General features: G+C 45.2%; 1 protein-coding gene across 1 annotated transcript in view; it reads right to left on the reverse strand.

Moving 5' to 3' along the window:
• ZNF460 (zinc finger protein 460) overlaps positions 1 to 9,834 on the reverse strand; it is a 28,401-nt gene extending 18,567 nt beyond the window's left edge. The window contains exons 1-3 of the mRNA XM_053604407.1: positions 8,317 to 9,834; positions 5,540 to 5,666; positions 3,161 to 3,256 (exon numbers count right to left, since the gene is read on the reverse strand). Of these exons, the coding sequence (XP_053460382.1) occupies positions 3,161 to 3,256; positions 5,540 to 5,666; positions 8,317 to 8,346 (253 nt within the window). The 5' untranslated portion in view covers positions 8,347 to 9,834. The remainder of the gene's footprint in view (positions 1 to 3,160; positions 3,257 to 5,539; positions 5,667 to 8,316) is intronic.
• Between the last annotated feature and the right edge of the window lie 12,521 nt (positions 9,835 to 22,355).

Here is a 22,355-nt window from a genome sequence, read left to right on the forward strand (position 1 = left end):
CATATACCAAGGGTGGTGGGTTCAAACCCAGCCCCAGCCAAACTGCAACAAAAAAATAGCCGGGCGTTGTGGCAGGCACCTGTAGTCCCAGCTACTCGGGAGGCTGAGGCAAGAGAATTGACTAAGCCCAGGATTTGGAGGTTGCTGTGAGCTGTGATGCCACAGCCTCTACCGAGGGTGACAAAGTGAAACTCTGTCTCTAAAGAAAAAAAAAAAGGGTAGCACCTGTGGCTCAGTGACTAGGACACTGGCCCCATGTACAAAGGATGGCAGGTTCGAGCCCGGCCCTGGCCAAACTGCAACCAAAAAATGGCCAGGTATTGTGGCAGGTGCCTGTAAGTCCCAGCTACTCCGGAGGCTGAGTCAGGAGAATCGCCTAATCCCAGGAGCTGAAGGTTGCTGTGAGCTGTGACGCCACAGTACTCTACCGAGGGTGAAAAAAAGAGATTCTGTCTTTAAAAAAAAAAAAAAGGACAAGTATAAAACTTAAAGACAATAAAGATCTACATTGAATGAAGAATATAGTCATCAATTCTCCCAAAACTGATCTATAATTTCAGTATGACCCTTAGAAACAACAGCATGAAAAAAGACTAGAAAGAGATACCATTCGATGGAGAAAATTATAAAACTTTAGACTTAATAATGTAAAATTATCAATTATACTGAAATCAATATATACATTCATATACAACCCCAACAGGTTTTATCAGTAATGTCCGTGTGAGAATACAGTGGAAAGATGGCCATCTGCAAACCAAGAAGCAGCTCTCAACAGGCACTGTATCTGCCAGTACCATGATCTTAGACTTCCCAGCCTTGAGAACTGTAAGAAATAAGTATTTGTCCTTAAGTCACCCAGGGTATAGTACAGTTGCTACAATGACCAAAACTGACTAAGACAGTAGAGTTTGAGTAAAGTTCTCATTCTTGAGTTAGGTGAGGGCATTAAGACATGAGCAAATAATTTAATAAATGTATTAATTCATGATGAGAATGTATCATGAGCTAAGATTTATACTTAAAAGTTAGAGGCTGCATGAGTACAATGGTTTAAGACAACAAAAATCATAGTTCCAGCAGAATTCAATATTAGCTGTTTTTGTAGCACTTAGTAAGCCACTCAGATGTCATAAAACTCTGGGCAGCACCTGTGGCTCAAGTAGTAAGGGCACTGGCCCCATATACCAGAGGTGGCGGGTTCAGACCAGCCCCAGCCAAAAACTGCAAAAAAAAAAAAGATATTATAAAACCCCATGCAATCTTCTAAGAAAACAAAGCTAAACATAGTGCCTGCCTGATAAAACTATAGTGAAGATGAAGTGAAACACTGTATATCTGTGCTCAGCACAGAGCCAGGCACTGAGTAAGAAGCCAACGCATATTAGCTACCGTTTTTTATTATTGGCTACTCAAAGAATAGACACCTGGGAACCTACTTGAAAGTGCATGTAAGAAGGTGTGGATTAACCTTAGAGAGTATTTAAGAGTAATAAGTAAGAATGGGCTGAGAGATACCTAATCAAGTCAACATTCAAGTAAATGTCAAGGTAAGAAAGGAATGGTAAATCTAGAAATAGGAAAGAGAATCCAAAAAGGCCAGTTACTCAAGCTCAAGAAAATCTGAAAAAGGCCAGGCATGGTGGCTAACATCTGTAATCCCAGCACTCTGGGAGGCCGAGGCAGGTGGACTGCTTGAGCTCACAGGTTCCAGACCAGCCTGAGCAAGAGCGTCTCTAAAAATAGCGGGGCACTGTGACAGGCACCTGTAGTCCAGCTACTTGGGAGGCAAGAGAATGGCTTGAGCCCAATAGTTTGAGGTTGCTATGAGCTATGATGCCACAGCACTCTACAGAGGGCAACAAAGTGAGACTGTCTCCAAAAAAAAAGAAAATCTGAAAAGTTTGTGCTGCACCTTCAGTTCAATGCTAATTATTACAGTAGAACAATATGTACTACAGTTAATTTACACAGCTACGACTTAACACTACATCTATGATTACGTAAATTTCTCTCTAAAGTGCATCATACACTTTATCTAAAGTGTATCTAAAGTTTTGATACATTTTACCTTTTTATAATAAATTTTTATATATTTTGTGGTAGTAAATGATAACATATAGACTAGTGTCTACATACAACCTGTGCATTCATGACATACCTTTCCCTTAATTTTTTCAATATTTCTAGACTATATAGGTCATCTGCAAGTTTTTCAAATTATTGCAAATCTCCAAAACATTTTCCAATATATTTATTGAAAACCCACTTATAGTGAACCTGTACAATACAAACCCACACTGATCAAAGGTCAGCTGTCCTTAGAAAGGCCTTGTTCCTCAGAGTGCAGAGGAAACATGAGCTATATCATCATTATGGCTAATATCACGGCTTAGCCATGTTATAGCTTACTTTTACTGGCTACTCAAACTGGATCAGAACAGATTCATGTATAATCTATGCATCTTCAAACAAGATGACAAATAAAATATTATTACTACAATTCTTTAGAAACAGACTGAGCACAGTGGACTGAGCAGATGTTCATCAAACCATTTCCTCTTCTCCTTGGGCATCCACATTTCCAGCCCCATGCACCCAAGTGTGACAAAAGTCTTATCACTGGAATGTGAAGGGAAGTAATGTGTGTGGAAGTGGGTGCACTATATTCCCTTCTCTCGCTTCCCTGCTACCAGCCAGGGATACCAGGGAAGCCTTAGCACCTCATGCTGATGACAGAAGGCACCCAGGTCTGTGAATAACAATGTAGCATAGAAGTCACTGCTACCAAAACAGTTTCCATATTCCAAAACACCAAAATTCTGGAGTATGCGTGTTAGAACAGTTAGATTTAACATGGCTTAACTTACATACAAAGGCCAAGATCATGCAGCTTCCCCAGGGTCACAAGATGTTTTATGTTAAAGCTGCTTTTAAAACCCAAGCAGTTAGGGCCAAGATCCTGAACTTATGCAGAAGCTGTGAAGAGTGTGATGGGGCTGAGCAGGGTGGAGGGCAGAGAGAACACAGGTTAAATGGTTCTGTGGATGAGCCCCTAGACAGGCCACAACAGGAAGATTACTACAAAATTCAGAGGCAGTGTTCATCTCTCTGTTTACAACCTATTATCACTCCAACCTTCCCAGCTGCTGGCTCCTACCTGCACAGAAGGTTTGGGACAGATCTTCCTCCACTGCTGGTAAGTCCTCGCTGTGCTCCACCTTGCAGATTGACTCTGGCTGGGACAGAGGACAACCTGTGCACGAAGAACAAAAGAAGACACATGGAGTTTGGTTGGTTGGAAGACAGAAACTCTCAGTCTTGTCTGAGAGTTCAGTATGGAAAAGATCTTAAAATGAAGCTACTGTCTTCCAAGTAAAAGTTATATTTATGCTATACTGTAGTCTATTAAGTGCACAATAGCATTGTGTCTTATAAAAAACAATGTACACACATTAATTAAATAAAATTTATTACATGATTGCAAGAGGGACTTTACCTAACAATTGCAATCAGTGTAACCTGGCTTATTGTACCCGCAATGAATCCCCAACAATAAAAAAAAAAAAAGAAAGAAAAAAAAAATTTATTGTGGGCACAGTGGCTTACATCTGTAGTGCAAACTACTAGAAAAGTCTGAGGGGGGAGAATTGCTTGAACCCAGGAGTTTTAGGCTGCAGTAAGCTAGGACTACACCACTGCACACCAGTGAGACCCTGTCTCCAATAAAGAAAAAAATACTTTATTGCTAAGAAATTACAATGCTCATCTGAGCCTTAAGTGAGTTATAGTCTTTTTCCTGCTTTGATGTTGATGGCTGCTGACTGATCAGGGTGATGCTGTTGAAAATTGGGGTGCCTCTGGCAGTTTCTTACAATAAGAAAACAGCGAAGTTTGTGGAATCAATTCACTCTCCCTTTCACAAAAGATTTTTCTGTAGCATGTGGTGCTGTTTGACAGCATCTGGCCTGCAGTAAAACTTCAAAATGGTAGTTACCCTCTCAAACTTTGCTGCAGCTTTATCAACTAAGTTTATGCAGCAGTCTAAATTCTTTGTTGTCATTTCAAAAATATTCATGTATCTTCACCAGGGATAGATTCCAACTGACCAAACTGCTTTCTTTGCTCAAGCAGCAGAAGCACTTTCTTATCCATTCAAGTTTCACATCTTTATGTTCTACTTTTAAGTCTAGTTCTCTTGCTGTTTCCAGCACATCTACAGTTACTTCCTCCACTGAACCTTGAACTCCTCAAAGGCATCCACGAAGATCAGAATTGACTTCTTCCACACTCCTCTTAATATTTATATTTTTACCTTCTCTTATGAATGACAAAAATTTTTTTTTGAGACAGAGTCTCACTTTGTCGCACCTCACAGCAAGAGGTGAAGGCATCTACTCAAATTCTTGGACTCAAGTGATTCTCTTGCCTCAGCCTCCCAAGTAGCTGGGACTACAGGCACCCACCACATGCCTGGCTATTTTTAGAGATGAGGTCTCGCTCTGGCTCAGGCTGGTCTCAAACTCATGAGCTCAGGCAATCCACCCACCTCAGCCTCCCAGAGTGCTAGGATTACAGGCATGAACCACCGCACCCAGCCTAAATCACAAATGTTTTTAATGGCATATAGAATGGTCAGGGCACAACTGTGCTTCCTCCTAGCTACATCTATCTCAGTCCCTCAAAGGATCCCACTGAAAAATCTGCTTTGGTTTCCACAAAACACCCTCCATATACTTCCAAACACATTATTCACCTTTGCCTGTTATCAAAGGCAAACTATGTTTCTTCCTTATACTTCCCTGACTAAAATACAAGGAGATCAGAAAGAAAGGTCTAGGCTTGGCACCTGTAGCACAGTGGTTATGGTGTCAGCCACATACACCGAAGTTGGTGGGTTCAAACCTGGCCCGGGCCAGCTAACCAACAATGACAACTGTAACGAAAAAATAGCCGGGTACTGTGGTAGGCACTTGTAGTCCCAGCTACTCGGGAGGCTGAGGCAAGAGAATTGCTTGAGCCCAAGAGTTTGAGGTTGCTGTGAGCTGTGACAGCACAGCACTCTACTGAGGGTGACATGGTGAGACTCTTGTCTTAAAAAAAAAAAAAAAAAACAGAAAGAAAAGTCTAGAACATGAGTTAGCAGAAGAGTGGGTTCCATGGCTCGGCACCTGTGGCTCAAGCAGCTAAGGTGCCAGCCACATACACCGGAGATGGCGGTTTCAAATCCAGCCCGGCCCACCAAACAACGACAGCTGCAACCAAAAAACAGCCGGGCATTGTAGCGGGTGCCTGTAGTCCCATCTACTTGGGAGGTGGAGACAGGAGAATCACTTAAGTCTAGGAGCTGAAAGTTGCTGTGAGCTGTGATGTCACGGCACTCTACCCAAGGTGACAGCTTGAGGCTGTCTCAAAAAAAAAAGAAAAACAGAGTGGGATCCTGATATCCTGATGCCTTTTCAACCAGCAAGGCCTGAAGCCAGAGGGTAGAATGAAGGAGGCTTAAGGTACCCCACATAGTGGAGAGGATGGGACTTACCCAGAGAGACTAGATGCCCACAAGTCTCTAGCATCACTTCCTGGTACAAGGTCCTCTGGGTCAAGTCCAGCTGCCCCCACTCCTCCTGGGTAAATGTCACAGCCACATCCTCAAAGGTCACAGATACCTACAAAGTCAAACAGAGGTAGCAATGTTTGCCTTGGGACTGTGGAATGGGATTATAACCTGTCACTCTAGTAATGCAAAAGACTCATAGTGAACCAAGGGCCAAATCACCAAGTAGCCCCAGAGGGCTCAGATCTATGCCAGGCTGAAGGGGAAAGTAGATCCTTAGATGGATTATCACAGTGTAAAAGAGAGAGACGCCTCCCATGCAGGAAGTCACTGGAGACTAAAACAAAGTTAGGACCATTAAGAGTGGACTGTGAGGCAAAGATATGTGCTCTCAGAAATCAGACGAATGGGAAAAAAATAATAACAATACCAGTAACAACAAAAACAGCACCTGCCAAATCCTCACTGTATCTACCTCATGCTGAGGCTTTCCAGGGTGTAGCAAAGTGACAAAAAGTTCCCAGCTTATAAACCAGACTAAACTAAAATCTGCAGGATAAAACTAAAATCCTGAAATCAACATATGCCTGCTGGTGTGACCTTGGGAACCTCAACTTCAATTTACAGGTCAATACAACAGTGTTATTCACTTCACTAAAGAATAGTCAAAAGACTTACAAAAAAAAGTTTGTAAAGGAACACTGGGGTGAAAGGCCACAGCCCCTAAGGTCAACAGTATCATCACCTCCATGCTACCCTTAGAGACCTGAGCCCCAAGAGCTCTACAAGTTCACCTCAATTTACATGTCTTATGAGTACAGGCAGGAGTTGAACTCAAGTCCCTCTGGTCTGTGTTCTACTCAGATAACCCTCACACTCTTCCAGCAGTAAAGTTCATTCACAGTTAATGAGGAGGTGAAGCACTTCAAATCCGTACATCCATTTCAGCCAACCTAAAACAGGGATATGCACAGAGGAGCTCAATCAACATCACCCACCTCACTGAAAAGTCACTTGAGGTGAAGGCATCTACCACAGAAGTGGCAGGGCTTATACCAGTTCCCATTGCCTTCAATACTCATTCTGGGCCTTGAAAATACCTACAGAGAGGGCAGCGCCTGTGGCTCAGTCGGTAGGGCACCGGCCCCATATACCGAGGGTGGCGGGTTCAGACCCGGCCCCGGCCAAACTGCAATCAAAAAATAGCCGGGCGTTGTGGCAGGTGCCTGTAGTCCTAGCTACTCGGGAGGCTGAGGCAAGAGAATGGCTTAAGCCCCAGGAGTTGGAGGTTGCTGTGAGCTGTGCGAGGCCACGGCACTCTACCGAGGGCCATAAAGTGAGACTCTGTCTCTACAAAAAAATTAAAAAAAGAAAATACCTACAGAGAGTCCACAATGAGCCATCACTTCTTTTTCTACCTGAGTCCTCCCAGCAAGTATCCATGAGGCCAAGATACTTCAGGAACAGGGGGAAAAAGTCATAGAGGATATATATAAGGCCACAGTCATGAGAAAATGGACCCTGTCTGGTCAGGATGTCCATCCTGGCTGAGTTGGAAGGAGCATTCAGCAAAAGACCACACAATCTTGTCTTCCCAAGACACGTGTCAGCAGGTAAGGGGGTGGGAGGAACCAATAGGATCACACAAGACCCCTGGAAATTCTTAGATAACCAATATACCAATTTTTTGACCACACAGTTCCATGTGCCAGAAATACAATGTCCTCACTTGCCCAAGCCCACCTGCTGGGAGGAGGCCAGCTCATTTTGCAAAGGTTTCTTTGGTCCTCAGCCACAGGACTCCGTATCAATTGTGCTGGTGAACATACAAGTTGCTAGTTTCTGATACGTAAGAGCTGCAGTGAATGATCTAGGGTAGGTAATTGAACCTTGGAAAGGAGCCTCAAGTTTCTCTTCGGTAAGACAATAATGACAAAACAACCTAACTAAAAGGAGTTGAAGATTAAATGAGGTGATGCATAATGCTTGTCTATCAGGCCACTACAAGGATTCAATGGAGGTCAGCTACTCCATTTCTTTCTAATTATTTGTTTTGTCTTTGCTACTAGAACAACCTGCAACAACCCAGCAAGTGTTTTTAATATTGCCAGATTCCCTACAGAAAAATGCCAGACGGTGGGCAAGTGTACAAGGGACCACTTTCACCTGATGCTAAAAAAGACCTTTCCTGGGCGGCGCCTGTGGCTCAAAGGAGTAGGGCGCGGGCCCCATAAGCCAGAGGTGGCGGGTTCAAACCCAGCCCTGGCCAAAAACTTAAAAACAAAAACAAAAACCTCTCCTAAGAGGTGACATCTGAGCAAGGGCTAGAAGGATGTAAGACGGAGGATGCAGTTACAGGGACAGTGTCTCATGCAAACGAAAGTGCAAGGACAAAGGCTGGGAAATGCAAGAGAACTCTGCATGATGAGGATAGTGTCTGAAGACCAGGGAGAAACGGAAGGACAAGGTCAGGAGAGGTTGGCCAGGGAGGATAGGGTAGGATTTGCAGGCAACACGAGGTCGGATCGATGCCACATGTGACGAGAGCCCTTAGAAGCATCATTCACCCTTGAACCACCGACTGAGCCCCTGTTAGAGGCCCGACGCTGCTGAAACACTGCGGATAAAATAAGTAACAAGCCACGACCACTACCCATAAACAAACAACGAGACACCCAGTGGCCTTCTCCGCTCCCACCCCGCCCAGGAGGCCTCCCCAAACCAGCAGAGCAGCACCAAGGCCAGAACCCTCGTCCACTCACCTGCGCCGGCTCTGTCCACGACGCTGCCATCCTGGGACTTTGTGGACCGAGCGGGGCCCGGGATCCTGTGGGCTCGGCCGAACCCCGGCCCTTCTCCGTCTCGGACGGGGTGACGTCGGCTGACTTCCGCACTCCGAGCCTCAGTTTTACCCAAGAAAAATCCACACAAAGACCAAGATCGCGCGTCCGAGTTGTGAAGACGGAGAGCCGGCGCAGAGGTCTGGGCCCCGACGGACGCCCAAGGAACTCCCGTTAGGGAAGAACGGGCGTATCAGGCTCGTGGACACGCGGTGAGTGAGACAACCCCCTCAATGCCCTCCCTGGTGCGGCCTGGTAAAAACCGGCCTCCTCTCCATGCCAAACAGGCAAAGGACCGACGCGGCGCGGAGAGATGACGTCACCGGAGAAAAACGGCAGTTCCGCCTTCCCGAGTGTCGCCCCTGTCCTGGGCCGTCATTGGCTCAGAGCCCGCAGGAGACGCACCGGGCAATGCTTTCCGGGTAATGCAGTTTTTCTTCATACGTGGCCTGGCGTGGCTATCTTTTGAGGTGCTTGTTCCTACACGTTAATGAGCTTAAAGACCGAGTGTAGCTTTCGGGCCGCCTTTGTACACACGGCAGGCCTCCGAACGACGCTTTCTATGCTCGGGGAGATTGAGGCCCAGGAGGCAGAAACATTCACCGAGGTCAGGCGAAATGAGTGCAAAGGCTCTTAGTGGGTCAATTCACTTGGCACGTGACTTCCCGCTCACGTTGCCTAATTGACGGATTCTCTCATAAGGAAAACAGATACATGAGCAGTTAAGATATCCAACAAAAAGGAGGTCGCCAGATTCACTGGCCTCTCCTGGGCCTTCTTTTGCCTAACGCCTTCCCCACAGGATTTACGGACTTTTGAGAAACTACGCGTTGGGTGGATTTGTCGTGCCTAGAAGAGGGGAGACAGCAGGTAGTGGTGGCTTAAGAGGAAAGGTGGAGTACAATTTTCAACATGATCATTTTAAAATGTCTGTGAGAAACCGTAAATGTCAAGCAACTCAACTATGATTGAACATTGGCAGAAGATTACAGGCTGGATGTGTAAATTTGGGAGTTAACTTACATAGTTCAATTCATGATACTGGAAGAGACCACTAAAAGAATGAGCATAGATAGATAAATGAAAGGAACCAATCCAACATTAATTGGATGCAGACAAGAAACCAACAAAGTCATATTGAGAATTCTACCAACCAACCACCCAGGCAGGGTGCACACCTGTATTACTAGTACTCTGGGAAGTCATGGCAGGTGAATTGCTTGCGGTCAGGAGTTTGAGACCAGCCTAGGCAAAAGTGAGACCCCCATCTCTACTAAAAATAGAAAAATCAGCTGTTGTTGTTGTGGCAGGTGCCTGCAGACCCAGCTAGTGAGAAGGCTGAGGCAACAAAATCGGTTCAGCCCAGGAGTTTGAGGTTGCTGCGAGTGAGCTATGGCACTCTAGCATGGGCAACAGAGACTCTGTTGCCAAAAATAAATAAATAAACTAACATCCTATGGAGAATTGTATCATGCAAAGTCTTCCTTGTCCTTATCAGTGACTTCTTTCTTTTTCCTCTTCTTTCCATGACTATAAAGGTGAGTGAATTAAGTCCAGCTTTTAATGAGGTGAGGATACATACGGTTATGAAAATGGAAACAATGTACAGAACCTGTCCTTTGGGGATTTAATTCTTTTTTTTTTTTTTGCGAGAGAGTCTCAAGCTGTGGCCCTGGGTAGAGTGCGGTGGAGTCATAGCTCACAGCAAACTCCAACTCTTGGGCTCAAGCGATCCTTTTGCCTCAGTTTTTCTATTTTTTTTTAGTGGAGATGAGGTCTCAGTTTTGCTCAGGCTGGTCTCGAACCAGTGAGCTCAAGCTATCCACCCAATTCAGCCTCCCAGAGTGCGAGGCTTACAGGCGTGAGCCACAGCACCCAGCCTTGGGGATTTAATTTTGAAGTGGAGTTTTGTGACAAGACCTAAAGGAATGGACATGAAGGTAATGTCCTAGAAGATGCTGTTTATGAACGACATATGGAGAAATGTGACTAAAGTGGCATGCAGAGAGCACTATTACTATTGGCAGTAGTGATTTTTTTTTTTTTTTGTAGAGACAGAGTTTCACTTTATTGCCCTCGGTAGAGTGTCGTGGCATCACACAGCTCACAGCAACCTCCAACTCCTGGGCTTAGGCGATTCTCCTGCCTCAGCCTCCTGAGTAGCTGGGACTACAGGCGCCCGCCACAACGCCCGGCTATTTTTTTGTTGCAGTTTGGCCAGGGCTGGGTTTGAACCCGCCACCCTTGGCATATGGGGTCAGCGCCCTGCTCACTGAGCCACAGGCACCGCCCGGCAGTAGTGATTTTTGAAATTGGGGAGACACTTCTTTTTTTTTTTTTTTGTAGAGACAGAGTCTCACTGTACTGCCCTCGGATAGAGTGCTGTGGCGTCACACGGCTCACAGCAACCTCTAACTCTTGGGCTTACGCGATTCTCTTGCCTCAGCCTCCTGAGCAGCTGGGACTACAGGCGCCCGCCACAACGCCTGGCTATTTTTTTTTTTTGTTGCAGTTTGGCCGGGGCTGGGTTTGAACCCGCCACCCTCGGCATATGGGGCCGGCGCCCTACTCACTGAGCCACAGGCGCCGCCCATGGGGAGACACTTCTTTTCACATGTGGGTGACCCTTATGATGAAATTAAATGGTTTGGGGTTCAATTGTAGAACAAATATAAAGTTTTTTTATTTTTTTGTGGTGACAGAGTCTCACTTTCTTGCCCTCAGTAGAGTGCCATGGTGTCACAGCTTACAGCAACCTCCAACTCCTGGGCTTAGGCAATTCTCTTGCCTCAGCCTCCCTAGTACCTGGGACCACAGACGCTCGCCACAACGCCCAGCTATTTTTTTGTTGCAGTTTGGCAGGGGCCGGGTTTGAACCCACAACCCTTGGTATATGGGGCCTGCACCCTACCCACTGAGCCACACATGCCGCCCAAATATAAAGATTTTTAAATGTTCTGTATCATGGAAGCCGGAGTCAGTGAGGGTAAAGGAAGCTATGCACATACTGTAGTGATTTCAAAACCCTTATTGTAAAGTATGTCAGAGGGTCACCATTGTAAGTTATCAGACTTCACATACTGTAATGACTTCAAAACCCTTACTGTAAAGTATATCAGAGGGTCACCATTGTAAGTAACACTAAGGATTTTTCTGCATAATTATCTCACAAGTTTAAAATTTTAAAATGGGGTTAGGCACCTGTAGCTCAGTGAGTAGGGTACCAGCCACATACACCAAGACTGACGGGTTTGAGCCCAACCCAGGCCTGCTAAACAATGACTGCTGCAACCAAAAAAATAGCCAGGCGTTGTGGCAGGCACCTGTAGTCCCAGCTACCGGGGAGGCTGCCGTAAGAGAATCACTTAAGCCCAAGAATTTGAGGTTGCTGTGAGGTGTGACGCCATGACACTCTACTGAGGGCGACATAGTGACCATGTCTCAAAAAATAAATAAATAAATAAATAAATAAATAAATAAAATGTTAGAATGTCAGGAAGAATCCAGGCATATCCTAAGCTTCCCTTTCATTATTTTCAGAGTACAGTTGACCTTTGAACAAAACAGGTTTAAAGGCTTGGCACCATAGCTCAGTGGTTAGGGTGCTGGCCCACATGCACTGGGGCCAGTGGGTTCGAACCCAGCCTGAGCCTGCTAAACAAACAAACAAAAAAATAACTGGGCATTGTGGCGGGCACCTGTAGTCCCAGCTACAAGGGAGACTGAGGCAAGAGAATCTCGAGTCCAAGAGTTTGAGGTTGCTGTGAGCTGTGACACCATAGTGCACAGAGGGCGACATAGCGAGATTGTCTCAAAAAAAAAAAGGTTTAAACTCTGGATGCACATATATCCAGATGTTTTTCAATAAATATATGGGAAAATATATGTAGATACTAATCTATTTTAGAATTTACTTCCACAAATTGTCCACGAGTCTATTATAAAAAATTAAAATTTATCAAAAATCACAAATCGTGGCTCAGCACCTGTGGCTCAAGTGGCTAAGGCGCCAGCCACATATACCTGAGCTGGTGGGTTCGAATCCAGCCTGGGCCCACCAAACAACGATGGCTACAACCAAAAAATAGCTGGGCGTTGTGGCGGGTGCCTATAGTCCCAGCTACTTGGGAGATGGAGGCAGGAGAATGGCTTGAGCCCAGGAGTTGGAGGTTGCTGTGAGCTGTGATGCCACAGCACTCTACCCAGGGTGACAGCTTGAGGCTCTGTCTAAAAAAGAAAAAAAAAAAATCACAAATCATACCTGCTGTCATTCATACTTGAGAGAAATGTAACCTGTAGCAGCCCGCGTATAGCCTATGGCTAGGAGGAGTGAGAGTTATAAGAAACAGCTGTATTGCTCAATAATGGAACACCTTGGTGAAAAGGGCATGGGGAGGGATTTAGCTCTCCTAACGAGCATGAGAGAGCTCAAGTGATGAGAGCATGGGTGAAAAAAAGGGAAAAAAGAACAAAAAGAAAAAAAGGGAGAGAACATTGGTGAATTGGCAGTCTCTACACCTGTGATCTCTACATGAAATCAGCCTTATATTAGGCTGGAAGAGAAGGCAGTCGAGAGTGAGCTTTCTATCATGACTGCTCACTCTGACTCTGTCTCCTCTCCTGCCTGCAAAATGCCAGCATGTTTTTTTGCTGAAGATCACTAAGCTCTGCTAAAGACTAAGATCTATCTTTCTTTTCTTTCTTTCTTTCTTTTTTTTTTTGAGACAGAGCCTCAAGCTGTCGCCCTCCGTAGAGTACTATGATGTCACAGCTCACAGCAAACCCAACTCCTGGGCTTAAGCGATTCTCTTGCCTCAGCCTCCCAAGTAGCTGGGACTACAGGCGCCCGCCACAAAGCCTGGCTATTTTTTGGTTGTAGTTGTCATTGTTGTTTGGCAGGCGGGGGCTGGATTCGAACCCTCCAGCTCTGGTGTATGTGGCTGGTGCCTTAGCCACTTGAGCGACAGGTGCTGAGCCAAGTTCTGTCTTACTAAGAAGACTACTTTACTCTCTCAAAGATTCTTTCACTCTCCCTTCAGCTAAAGTAAATAGCCCTCAGGCATCTAAGAGCAATTGTTCCTGAGCAAGCACAGCAGTCTCCTTTCGGAACACAGCTAGATAGGCTGCAGCCAACCAGAGGGACTGGTCTCGGCCCTGATAAGTGGCATCCACAAAGGGACCCCAACAGTAACCAAATCATAACTGCATAAAATTATACATCATAGTATATTACTGTAATTATCTTTGGATCCACTTTCTGTTGCTTATTGTGGTGAGCACAAGTGTTATATCCACTTAAAATGGTATGTGATGCTGGGCAGCGCCTGTGGCTCAGTGAGTAGGGCGCCAGCCCCATATACCAAGGGTGGCGGGTTCAAACCGAGCCTCAGCCAAACTGCAACAACAAAAAAATAGCCAGGCATTGTGGTGGGTGCCTGTAGTCCCAGCTTCTTGGGAGGCTGAGGCAAGAGAATCGCTTAAGCTCAGGAGCTGGAGGTTGCTGTGAGCTGTGACGCCACAGCACTCTACCGACGGCGACAAAGTGAGACTATGTCTTTAAAAAAAAAAAAAGCTATGTGGGGCGGTGCCTGTGGCTCAAAGGGGTAGGGCACCCCATATGCTGAAGGTGGCGGGTTCAAACTCAGCCCCGGCCAAAAAACTGCAAAAAAAAAAAAAAAGCTATGTGATGCTAACCATCTCTGAGTGAGCAATTTGTCTTTCCAGGGTCCATTACAGTAAAAAGTGATCTCAGCTCAGTGCCCGTGGCACAGTGGTTAAGGCGCCAGCCACATACACCCAGGATAGCAGGTTTGAACCCAGCCTGGGCCTGCCAAAACAGCAATGACAACTGCAACAACAGCTGGGCATTGTTGTGGGCACCTGTAGTCCCAGCTACTTGGGAGGCTGAGGCAAGAGAATTGCTTAAGCCCAAGAGTTTGAGGTTGCTGTGAGCTGTGACGCCAAAGCACTCTACCGAGGGCAACATTGTGAAACTCTGTCTCAAAAAAAGAAAAAAAAAAGTGATCTCTAGGGTGGCACCTGTGGCTCAAAGGGATAGGGCGTCGGCCCTATATGCTGGAGGTGGCGGATTCAAACCCAGCCCTGGCCAAAAACTGCAAAAAAAAAAAAAAAAAGTGATCTCTAGCATTCTTGTGTATTTTTCACCATAGTGCAATACAGTAAACTCTGAATAACACCATGAGAGCCATATGAAATGTCACTCACTACTGATGTTGGAAGTGCCCCCCCAAACAGGAAAAATCATGACATTAAAAGTCTGAATTTCCTATCTCCTATTTTTACCTATATCCTTTTCTTGGAATTGTAAAAGGACATGGGCAAAAATAGGAGATCTGCAGCTGCAGTTACTTGATATTTTCAAGATCTATGAATCTAGGCGGCGTCCATAGCTCAGTGGGTAGGGCGCTGGCCATATATACCAAGGCTGGTGGGGTCAAACCAGCCCGGGCCAGCTAAAACAAAGGCAACCACAACAATAAAAAAAATAGGTGTTATGGCGGATGCCCGTAGTCCCAGCTACTTGGGAGGCTGAGGCAAAAGAATCACTGAAGCTTAAGAGTTTGGGGTTGCTGTGAGCTGCGACACCATAGCACTCTACCCAGGGCGACAGCTTGAGACTCTGTCTCAAAAATAAATAAATAAAAAAGATATGTGAATCCAGCATAAGGACCTTTGTAAGAAAAGGAAATAGGTTAAAAAAGAAAGAAAAAGAAAAGGAACTAGGTAAAGCCTTTACTACCGCTATGCCAGATTCAGCAGTTCTGTTTTTTGGGAGTTGAACGTTATACACAAATTTTCTACTGTGTGGAAGTTTGGCACCCCTAACCCCTGTGGTGCTTAAGGGTAAACTGTACTGGCTTTTATTCTGTGGTCCCAAGATGGAAGGAAAAGCTCTAGTCATCACATCTTTACACAAATGTTGCTAAAGATGGGCAGGCAGGTTAAGTGGAGTTTCCACTGTGCAAGGGGAAGTATAAGGAGAAAGTGTGTCTGCTGGGTCCACATTCTTGACACTGCTCCGAGAGGCAAAATAAACTTACTATTAGCTCACTTACTATTTAGCTAAGACCATTCAATTGGTGAGGTATGTAACACAGACTGTCTATGAGCAAAAATAATCTCAGCGTTACAAACATTAAATATCTTCAATTCTCAAAACAGAAATATTGAACATTGCAGAAGTACTGCAGCTTCCCACAGAGGAGCAAGGAAAGGACATCTTTAAACTGCACATATACCAAGAGATCAGATTCCCATATTTCTCTAGCATTAAATCTATGTAGACAGGGGCTCCCCCTTCTCCAAGTGACTCAGAAACATCCAAGAAAGTGACTAAACCTGGGGCGGCGCCTGTGGCTCAGTTGGTAAGGCGCCGGCCCCATATACCGAGGGTGGCGGGTTCAAGCCCGGCCCCAGCCAAAATGTAACCAAAAAATAGCTGGGCGTTGTGGCGGGTGCCTGTAGTCCCAGCTACTCGGGAGGCTGAGGCAAGAGAATCGCTTAAGCCCCAGGAGTTGGAGGTTGCTGTGAGCTGTGAGCTGTGTGAGGCCACGGCACTCTACCAAGGGCCATAAAGTGAGACTCTGTCTCTACAAAAAAAAAAAAAAAGTGACTAAACCTGTAACGACATATTCTTTATTCTCAAGTTATCCATATTTTAAAATGTACGAATTATGAATCCCATATTTTTTTGTTGCAGCCAGAGTCTAGAACTTTCAATAGCATGAACAAAGAGATAAGAAATTCACATATATACCATGGAAATACATAACATTTACAAAGGGAAGCCATTATCTTTTTAAGATATTAGGCACAGGCAAGGTCCATTTTTACTATACTACTTTGAGTACCTTGTCATCACTCAGTTAAGTCGTGGATAGTTTAAGAATTTCCACTATGAAAGGAGGTGGGGGGGCGCCGGCGCCCGTGGCTTAGTCAGTAGGGCACGGGCCCCATATACCGAGAGTGGCAGGTTCAAACCCGGCCCCATATACCGAGGATGGCAGGTTCAAACCCGGCCCCCGCTGAACTGCAACCAAAAAATAGCTGGGCGTTGTGGCGGGCGCCTGTAGTCCCAGCTACTCGAGAGGCTGAGGCAAGAGAATCGCTTAAGCCCAGGAGTTGGAAGTTGCTGTGAGCTGTGTGATGCCATGGCACTCTACCGAGGGCCATAAAGTGAGACTCTGTCTCTACAAAAAAAAAAAAAAAAAGAAAGGAGGTGGGGACAGGAGGATTGCTTGAGCTCAGAAATTTGAGATCAGCCTGAACGAGAGCAAGACCTCCTATCTCTACAAAGAATAGAAAAAGTAGCCAGCATGTACTGGGGAGGCTGAGGCAGAACTACTTGAGTCCAGCAGTGTGCTACCATGGCACCACTGTACTCTAGCTGGGGTGACAGAGAGAAACTGACTCAAAAAAAAATTTTTTTTTTCCACTATTAATTTGTCTCTTGGTTACAATGGTTTTCAGGTATATAAGACTTCATCTCAAAGTTAAGATTTGTTGTTGCAAAAAAACAGCATTTCCTTAAGGTTACAGTATTTGAATCCATTTAAGTTGTGAAAAACAAGACAATTGAGGAGGCGTGAGATTGCTATCCTTTGATCTTGCAAGGTTCACCCAGACTTTATTTCAGGTTTCCTGTTGTTCATAGAAATGAAATGTAGCTCCGGGTACCTAAACTGTCATGCTAACAATGTGCCCTCTGCTGAACACCTACTATTTTTCTGGAGGTATAGAATTGTGGTATGTGCTAGAAATGTGTCTAATATAAACTCGGGACAATGAGTACTCAATGAGATCCCTAGCAGACTTTCAAATACCTTGTTATAAGTCCCAGATGGAGCTTGAATTAAGTACATGCTGTGTGACTTCATTGAGACAGGTTTGCTCTGTTCTGCCTATAAGGCTTTACTGAGTTTGCTTTTAATCCTTTTGCTGTGATACACGATAGCTGTTGGGTATGACAAAATGCTGACTCCTGTGAGTCTTCCTAGAAAAATCATTGAACCTGGGCGTAGGTCTTGAGGGTTCCAACATTCACCACAATTTCTAAAATCTTGTACATCTGTCCACAAAAAGCCCATGTAGATTCTCTTTGAGGTCAAGGTATATCATATACGAGGTTTGACAATTAAGTTCGAGAACTTACCACCATGTGCTTATGTTGGCAACACTGCACAAACAATTCAGTGAGGTTTCATAACCTTGGTATATCAGTGCCCCACAGTTGTGTTCCTGTTGCCATGTGGCAGTGTCTTGCTGAGTGGCCTTCATTATTGTTGGGGGTTGCTATGTTCTGTTGCAAAAATGTTGGAGCTTGAATTACAGCAATGAACAAACACTCATTAATTTCTTACTAAACTTGGCAAGAGTAGAACTAAAATCAGGGACATGTTGGTCCCAAGTTTACCAGAATAACGCTATGAAGAAAATGGCAGTGTACAAACAAATTAAACATTTTTTTCTTAGAAGAAAGTGTCATCGATAAAGAGAGGTCAGGGTGGCCAGAAATGAGCAGCACTGACAAAAACATTGCAAAAATTCATCCAATTGGCTCAGCGCCCGTAGCACACTGCTTATGGTGCCAGCCACATGCACCAAAGCTGGCAGGTTCGAGCCAGCCCTGGCCTGCTAAAACAGTGACAACTACAACAACACAAAAAAATAGCTGGGTGTCCTGGTGGGACCAGGACACCCTAGCTACTTGGAAGACTAAGGCAAGAAGATCGCTTAAGCCTAAGAGTTTGAGGTTGCTGTGAGCTGTGATGCCACAGCACTCTTACCAAGGGTGGCACAATAAGACGTCTCAAAAAAAAAAAAATTCATTCAATTGCGCTTCAAAATTGTTGGCTGACAGCGAGAAGCATAGCAGACCAAGTTAACATTGATAGAGAAACATTTGAGACACAGCCTCAAGCTGTTGCCCTGGGTAGAATGCCATGGCATCACAGCTCACAGCAACCTCCAATTCCTGAGCTCAAGCGATTCTCCTTTCTCTGCCTCCCAAGTAGCTAGGACTATAGGCACCACCACAATGCCTGGCTATTTTTTGGTTGCAGCCCTTGTTGTTTGGCGGGCCCGGGCTGGATGCAAACCCACCAGCTCAGGTGTATGTGGCTGGCGCCTAAGCCACTTGACTCACAGGTGCCGAGCCAAAACAGGAAAATCTTAACTGAAAATCTTGGCCAACAACTTGCATCATGACAATACACCAGCTCACACAGCACTGTGATGGAGTTTTTAGCCAGTAAACAAATAATTGTATTGGTAACACTCCCTACTCACCCGATCTGCTCTCCAATGACTTTTTCTTTATCTGAAGATAAATATTGAAAGGAAGACATTTTGATGACATTCAGGACATCAAGGGTAATATGATAATAGCTTTGATGCCCATTCCAGAAACAGAGTTCCAAAACTGCTTTAATAGGTAGACTAGGTTCTAGCACTGATGCATAACTTCCCAAGGGGGAGTACTTTGAAGATGACTTTAGTGATATTCAGCAATGGGGCATGTAGCACTTTTTCTAGAACAAATTCACGAACTTAATTGTCAGACTTCATATCATGCCACTTATATGCACAGCTTTGTGATAAATACTCTGTGAGAGAACTGAAAATTACAACAGAAATATCCTGTTGTATGCTGCCATTCACCAATACACACACACATACACACATATTAAGGATCTACCAAGGAACAAAAAGGTAGAATGAACAGAAAAGAGGCTGAATGTGATGATGAAAGAAAAAGGAAAGATGGTTGCAATGTGTCTAGCTTGGGTAACAAGGTACAAGTTAGAGGGATTCACTGAGATGTTCTTGTACCTCAAACACAAAACCTGAAACCATATACAAGTCTGAGTCCTATATTTCTCCTCCCCGCTCTCCAACCCTCATTTCCTCAAACCTAGACAATGTGCATTTTCTACACAATTACAACAGATTATGCAGGCATTAAAAAGTAAGTCTGGGCTCCGGCCTGTAGCTCAAGCAGCTAAGTCACCAGCCACATACACCAAAGCTGGCAGGTTCGAATCCAGCCCAGTCCTGCCAAACAACAATGACAACTACAACCAAAAAATAGCCAGGCATTGTGGCGGGCGCCTGTAGCCCCAGCTACTTGGGAGGCTGAAGTAAGAGAATCGCTTAAGCCCAGGAGTTGGAGGTTGCTGTGAGCTGTGATGCCATAGCACTCTACCCAGGGTGACAGCTTGAGGCTCTGTCTCAAAAAAAAAAAGAGTAACTCAGGCTCGGGGCCTGTGGTTCAAGCAGCTAAGGCTCCAGCACATACACCTGAGCTGGCGGGTTCAACTCCAGCCTGGGCCGGCCAAACAACAATGACAGCTGCAACCAAAAAATAGCCAGGCATTGTGCCGGGGGCCTGTAGTCCCAGCTACTTGGGAGGCTGAGGCAGGAGAATCTCTTGAGCCCAGGAGGCAGAGGTTGCTGTGAGCTGTGATGCCAGGGCACTCTACCCAGAGTGAAAGCTTGAGTAAAGAGTAAGAGTAAGTAAAGAATAAGCCTGGTTCATCTCACTTGATTGAAGAGACGGCCAAGATATACAATCAAATGAGAATGAGCATGAGCATTGTCCGGCCAGGCGCGGTGGCTCACGTCTGTAATCCTAGCACTGTAGGTGGCCAAGACAGGTGGATTGCTTGAGCTCACGAGTTCTTGAGACCAGCCTGAGCAAAAGCAAGATCCCATCTCTACTAAAAATAGAAAAACTGAGGCAAGTGGATCACTTGAGCCCGAGAGTTGGAGGCTGCTGTGAGCTGACACCAGAGCACTCTACCAGGGCAACAGCTTGCGACTACATTTCAAAAAACAAAAAGAAAATGAGCATTGTTTGATCCACTTTAGTAAAAATGAAGGTGACAAAGAAATAAAGGTCCACTCTGTGAAAGGAATAAAGTGGCTAAGGACATGGGATTCTAAAGCCAACCTATCTGGCTTCCAATCCCTAAATATAAACATCATAAATCTTTGACAAATTCCTTAATTTTTGTGTGTCTCAGTTTTAACAGGGGAGGAAATAACATTACCTACCACATAAGGTTGTAAAGGTTAAAAGAGCTAAAAGGTGTATGCAGGTCAAGATGGGAGGATCACTTGAGGCCAAAAGTTTTAGATCAGCCTGGGCAACATGGCAAGAACTCATCTCTAAAAATATTTTAAAATTAGCCAAACAAAGAGGTGTGCATCTGTAGTCCCAGAATTCCAGGTTGCAGTGAGCTAGTATTGCACCACTAGACTCCAGCCTGAGTGACAGAATGAGACCCAGTCTCTTATAAAAAAATTAAAAGTCTGATACATAGTATATTTGCCCTTATGACTATTAGGGGTATATCCCCATGGCAATGCCATAAACACATGATACATGCACACAGGCTCAGTGTGTATGAATACAGAGAAGGTGTAGAAGGATAACTAATGGATAACAAACATAAGAAACGTTCAACCTGGAGACGGGGGTTTAGGGAAACTACCCGGATCACTGAGAGTAAAATGCTTTCAGAGAGAAATTAACTTACTCATGACATACCCAAATTAGAAAAGCAACAGTAATGGGGCTCACACCTGTAATCCTAGCAGTCTTGGAGGGTGAGGCAGGTGGACTGTTGGAGCTCACAGGTTCGAGACCAGCCTAAGTCAGAGGAAGACCTCATCTCTAAAAATGGCTGGGCAGTGTGGCAGGTGCCTGTAGTCCCAGCTACTTGGGAGGCTGAGGCAAGAGAATTGCTTAAACCCAAAAGTCTGAGGTTGCTGTGAGCTATGATGCCGCAGCACTCTACCAAGGGTGACAAAGTGAGACTCTGTCTCAAAAGGAAGGGAGGGAGGGAGGAAGGAAGGAAGGAAAGAAGGAAAGAAGGAAGGAAGAAGCAACAGTAATAAAGAATCATGAGGCTCAGCACCTGTGGCTCAAGCAGCTAAGGCGTCAGCCACATACACCTGAGCTGGTGGGTTCAAATCCAGCCTAGGCTCTACAAACAACAATGACGGCTGCAACCAAAAAATAACCAGGCATGTGGCAGGTGCCTGTAGTCCTAGCTACTTGGGAGGTGGAGGCAGGAGAATTGCTTGAGCCCAGGAGTTGGAGGTTGCTGTAAGCTGTGATGCCATAGCACTCTATGCTATGGCACTCTACCCAGGGTGACAGCTTGAGGCTCTGTCTCAAAAAAAAAAATAAAAAACTAAACTAAAATAAAAAAAAAATAATAAAGAATCCTGAGAAGTAAAATTACTTAACAGACGTAAGGACACCAACCCTATAAAGGAGAAAGGAATTCACAGAAGCCATGAAAAGATCTTCAAGACAGAGAACGGGAGGGTAGGGGGTGCAGTATGGGGGGTAGAATATAGGCAATATATAGGTCCCAAAACGAAGATGAAGGGGGTCAAAAGGTACCTTTGGGAGACCTACTTAAGTGAAGTGACAGTGGTGAGTGGTGGAAGCCATTTAGCAGCCTGTCCAGTGAAAGGGATGTGAGGGGCTGGGGACAGGAAGTTAACAGAACTGTTACACAGGGCTGTGACAGAAAGAAAGAATGAGGGGCGGCACCTGTGGCTCAGTGAGTAGGGCGCCGGCCCCATATGCCGAGGGTGGCGGGTTCAAACCCAGCCCCGGCCAAACTGCAACCAAAAAATAGCCGGGCGTTGTGGCGGGCGCCTGTAGTCCCAGCTGCTCGGGAAGCTGAGGCAAGAGAATCGCGTAAGCCCAAGACTTAGAGGTTGCTGTGAGCCGTGTGACGCCACGGCACTCTACCAAGGGCGGTACAGTGAGACTCTGTCTCTACAAAAAAATAAAAAAAAAAAAAAAAAAAAGAAAGAAAGAATGAGATTGAAGTGTAAGCAGGGGAGAAATAGGCTGGAAATGAAGCTTGAGACATACACACAGCTATACATTATGGGAAAGAAGCTGGTTAATAAGGAGA

Source organism: Nycticebus coucang, chromosome 10, assembly GCF_027406575.1.
Source record: "Nycticebus coucang isolate mNycCou1 chromosome 10, mNycCou1.pri, whole genome shotgun sequence".
Taxonomy (NCBI): Eukaryota; Metazoa; Chordata; class Mammalia; order Primates; family Lorisidae; genus Nycticebus; species Nycticebus coucang.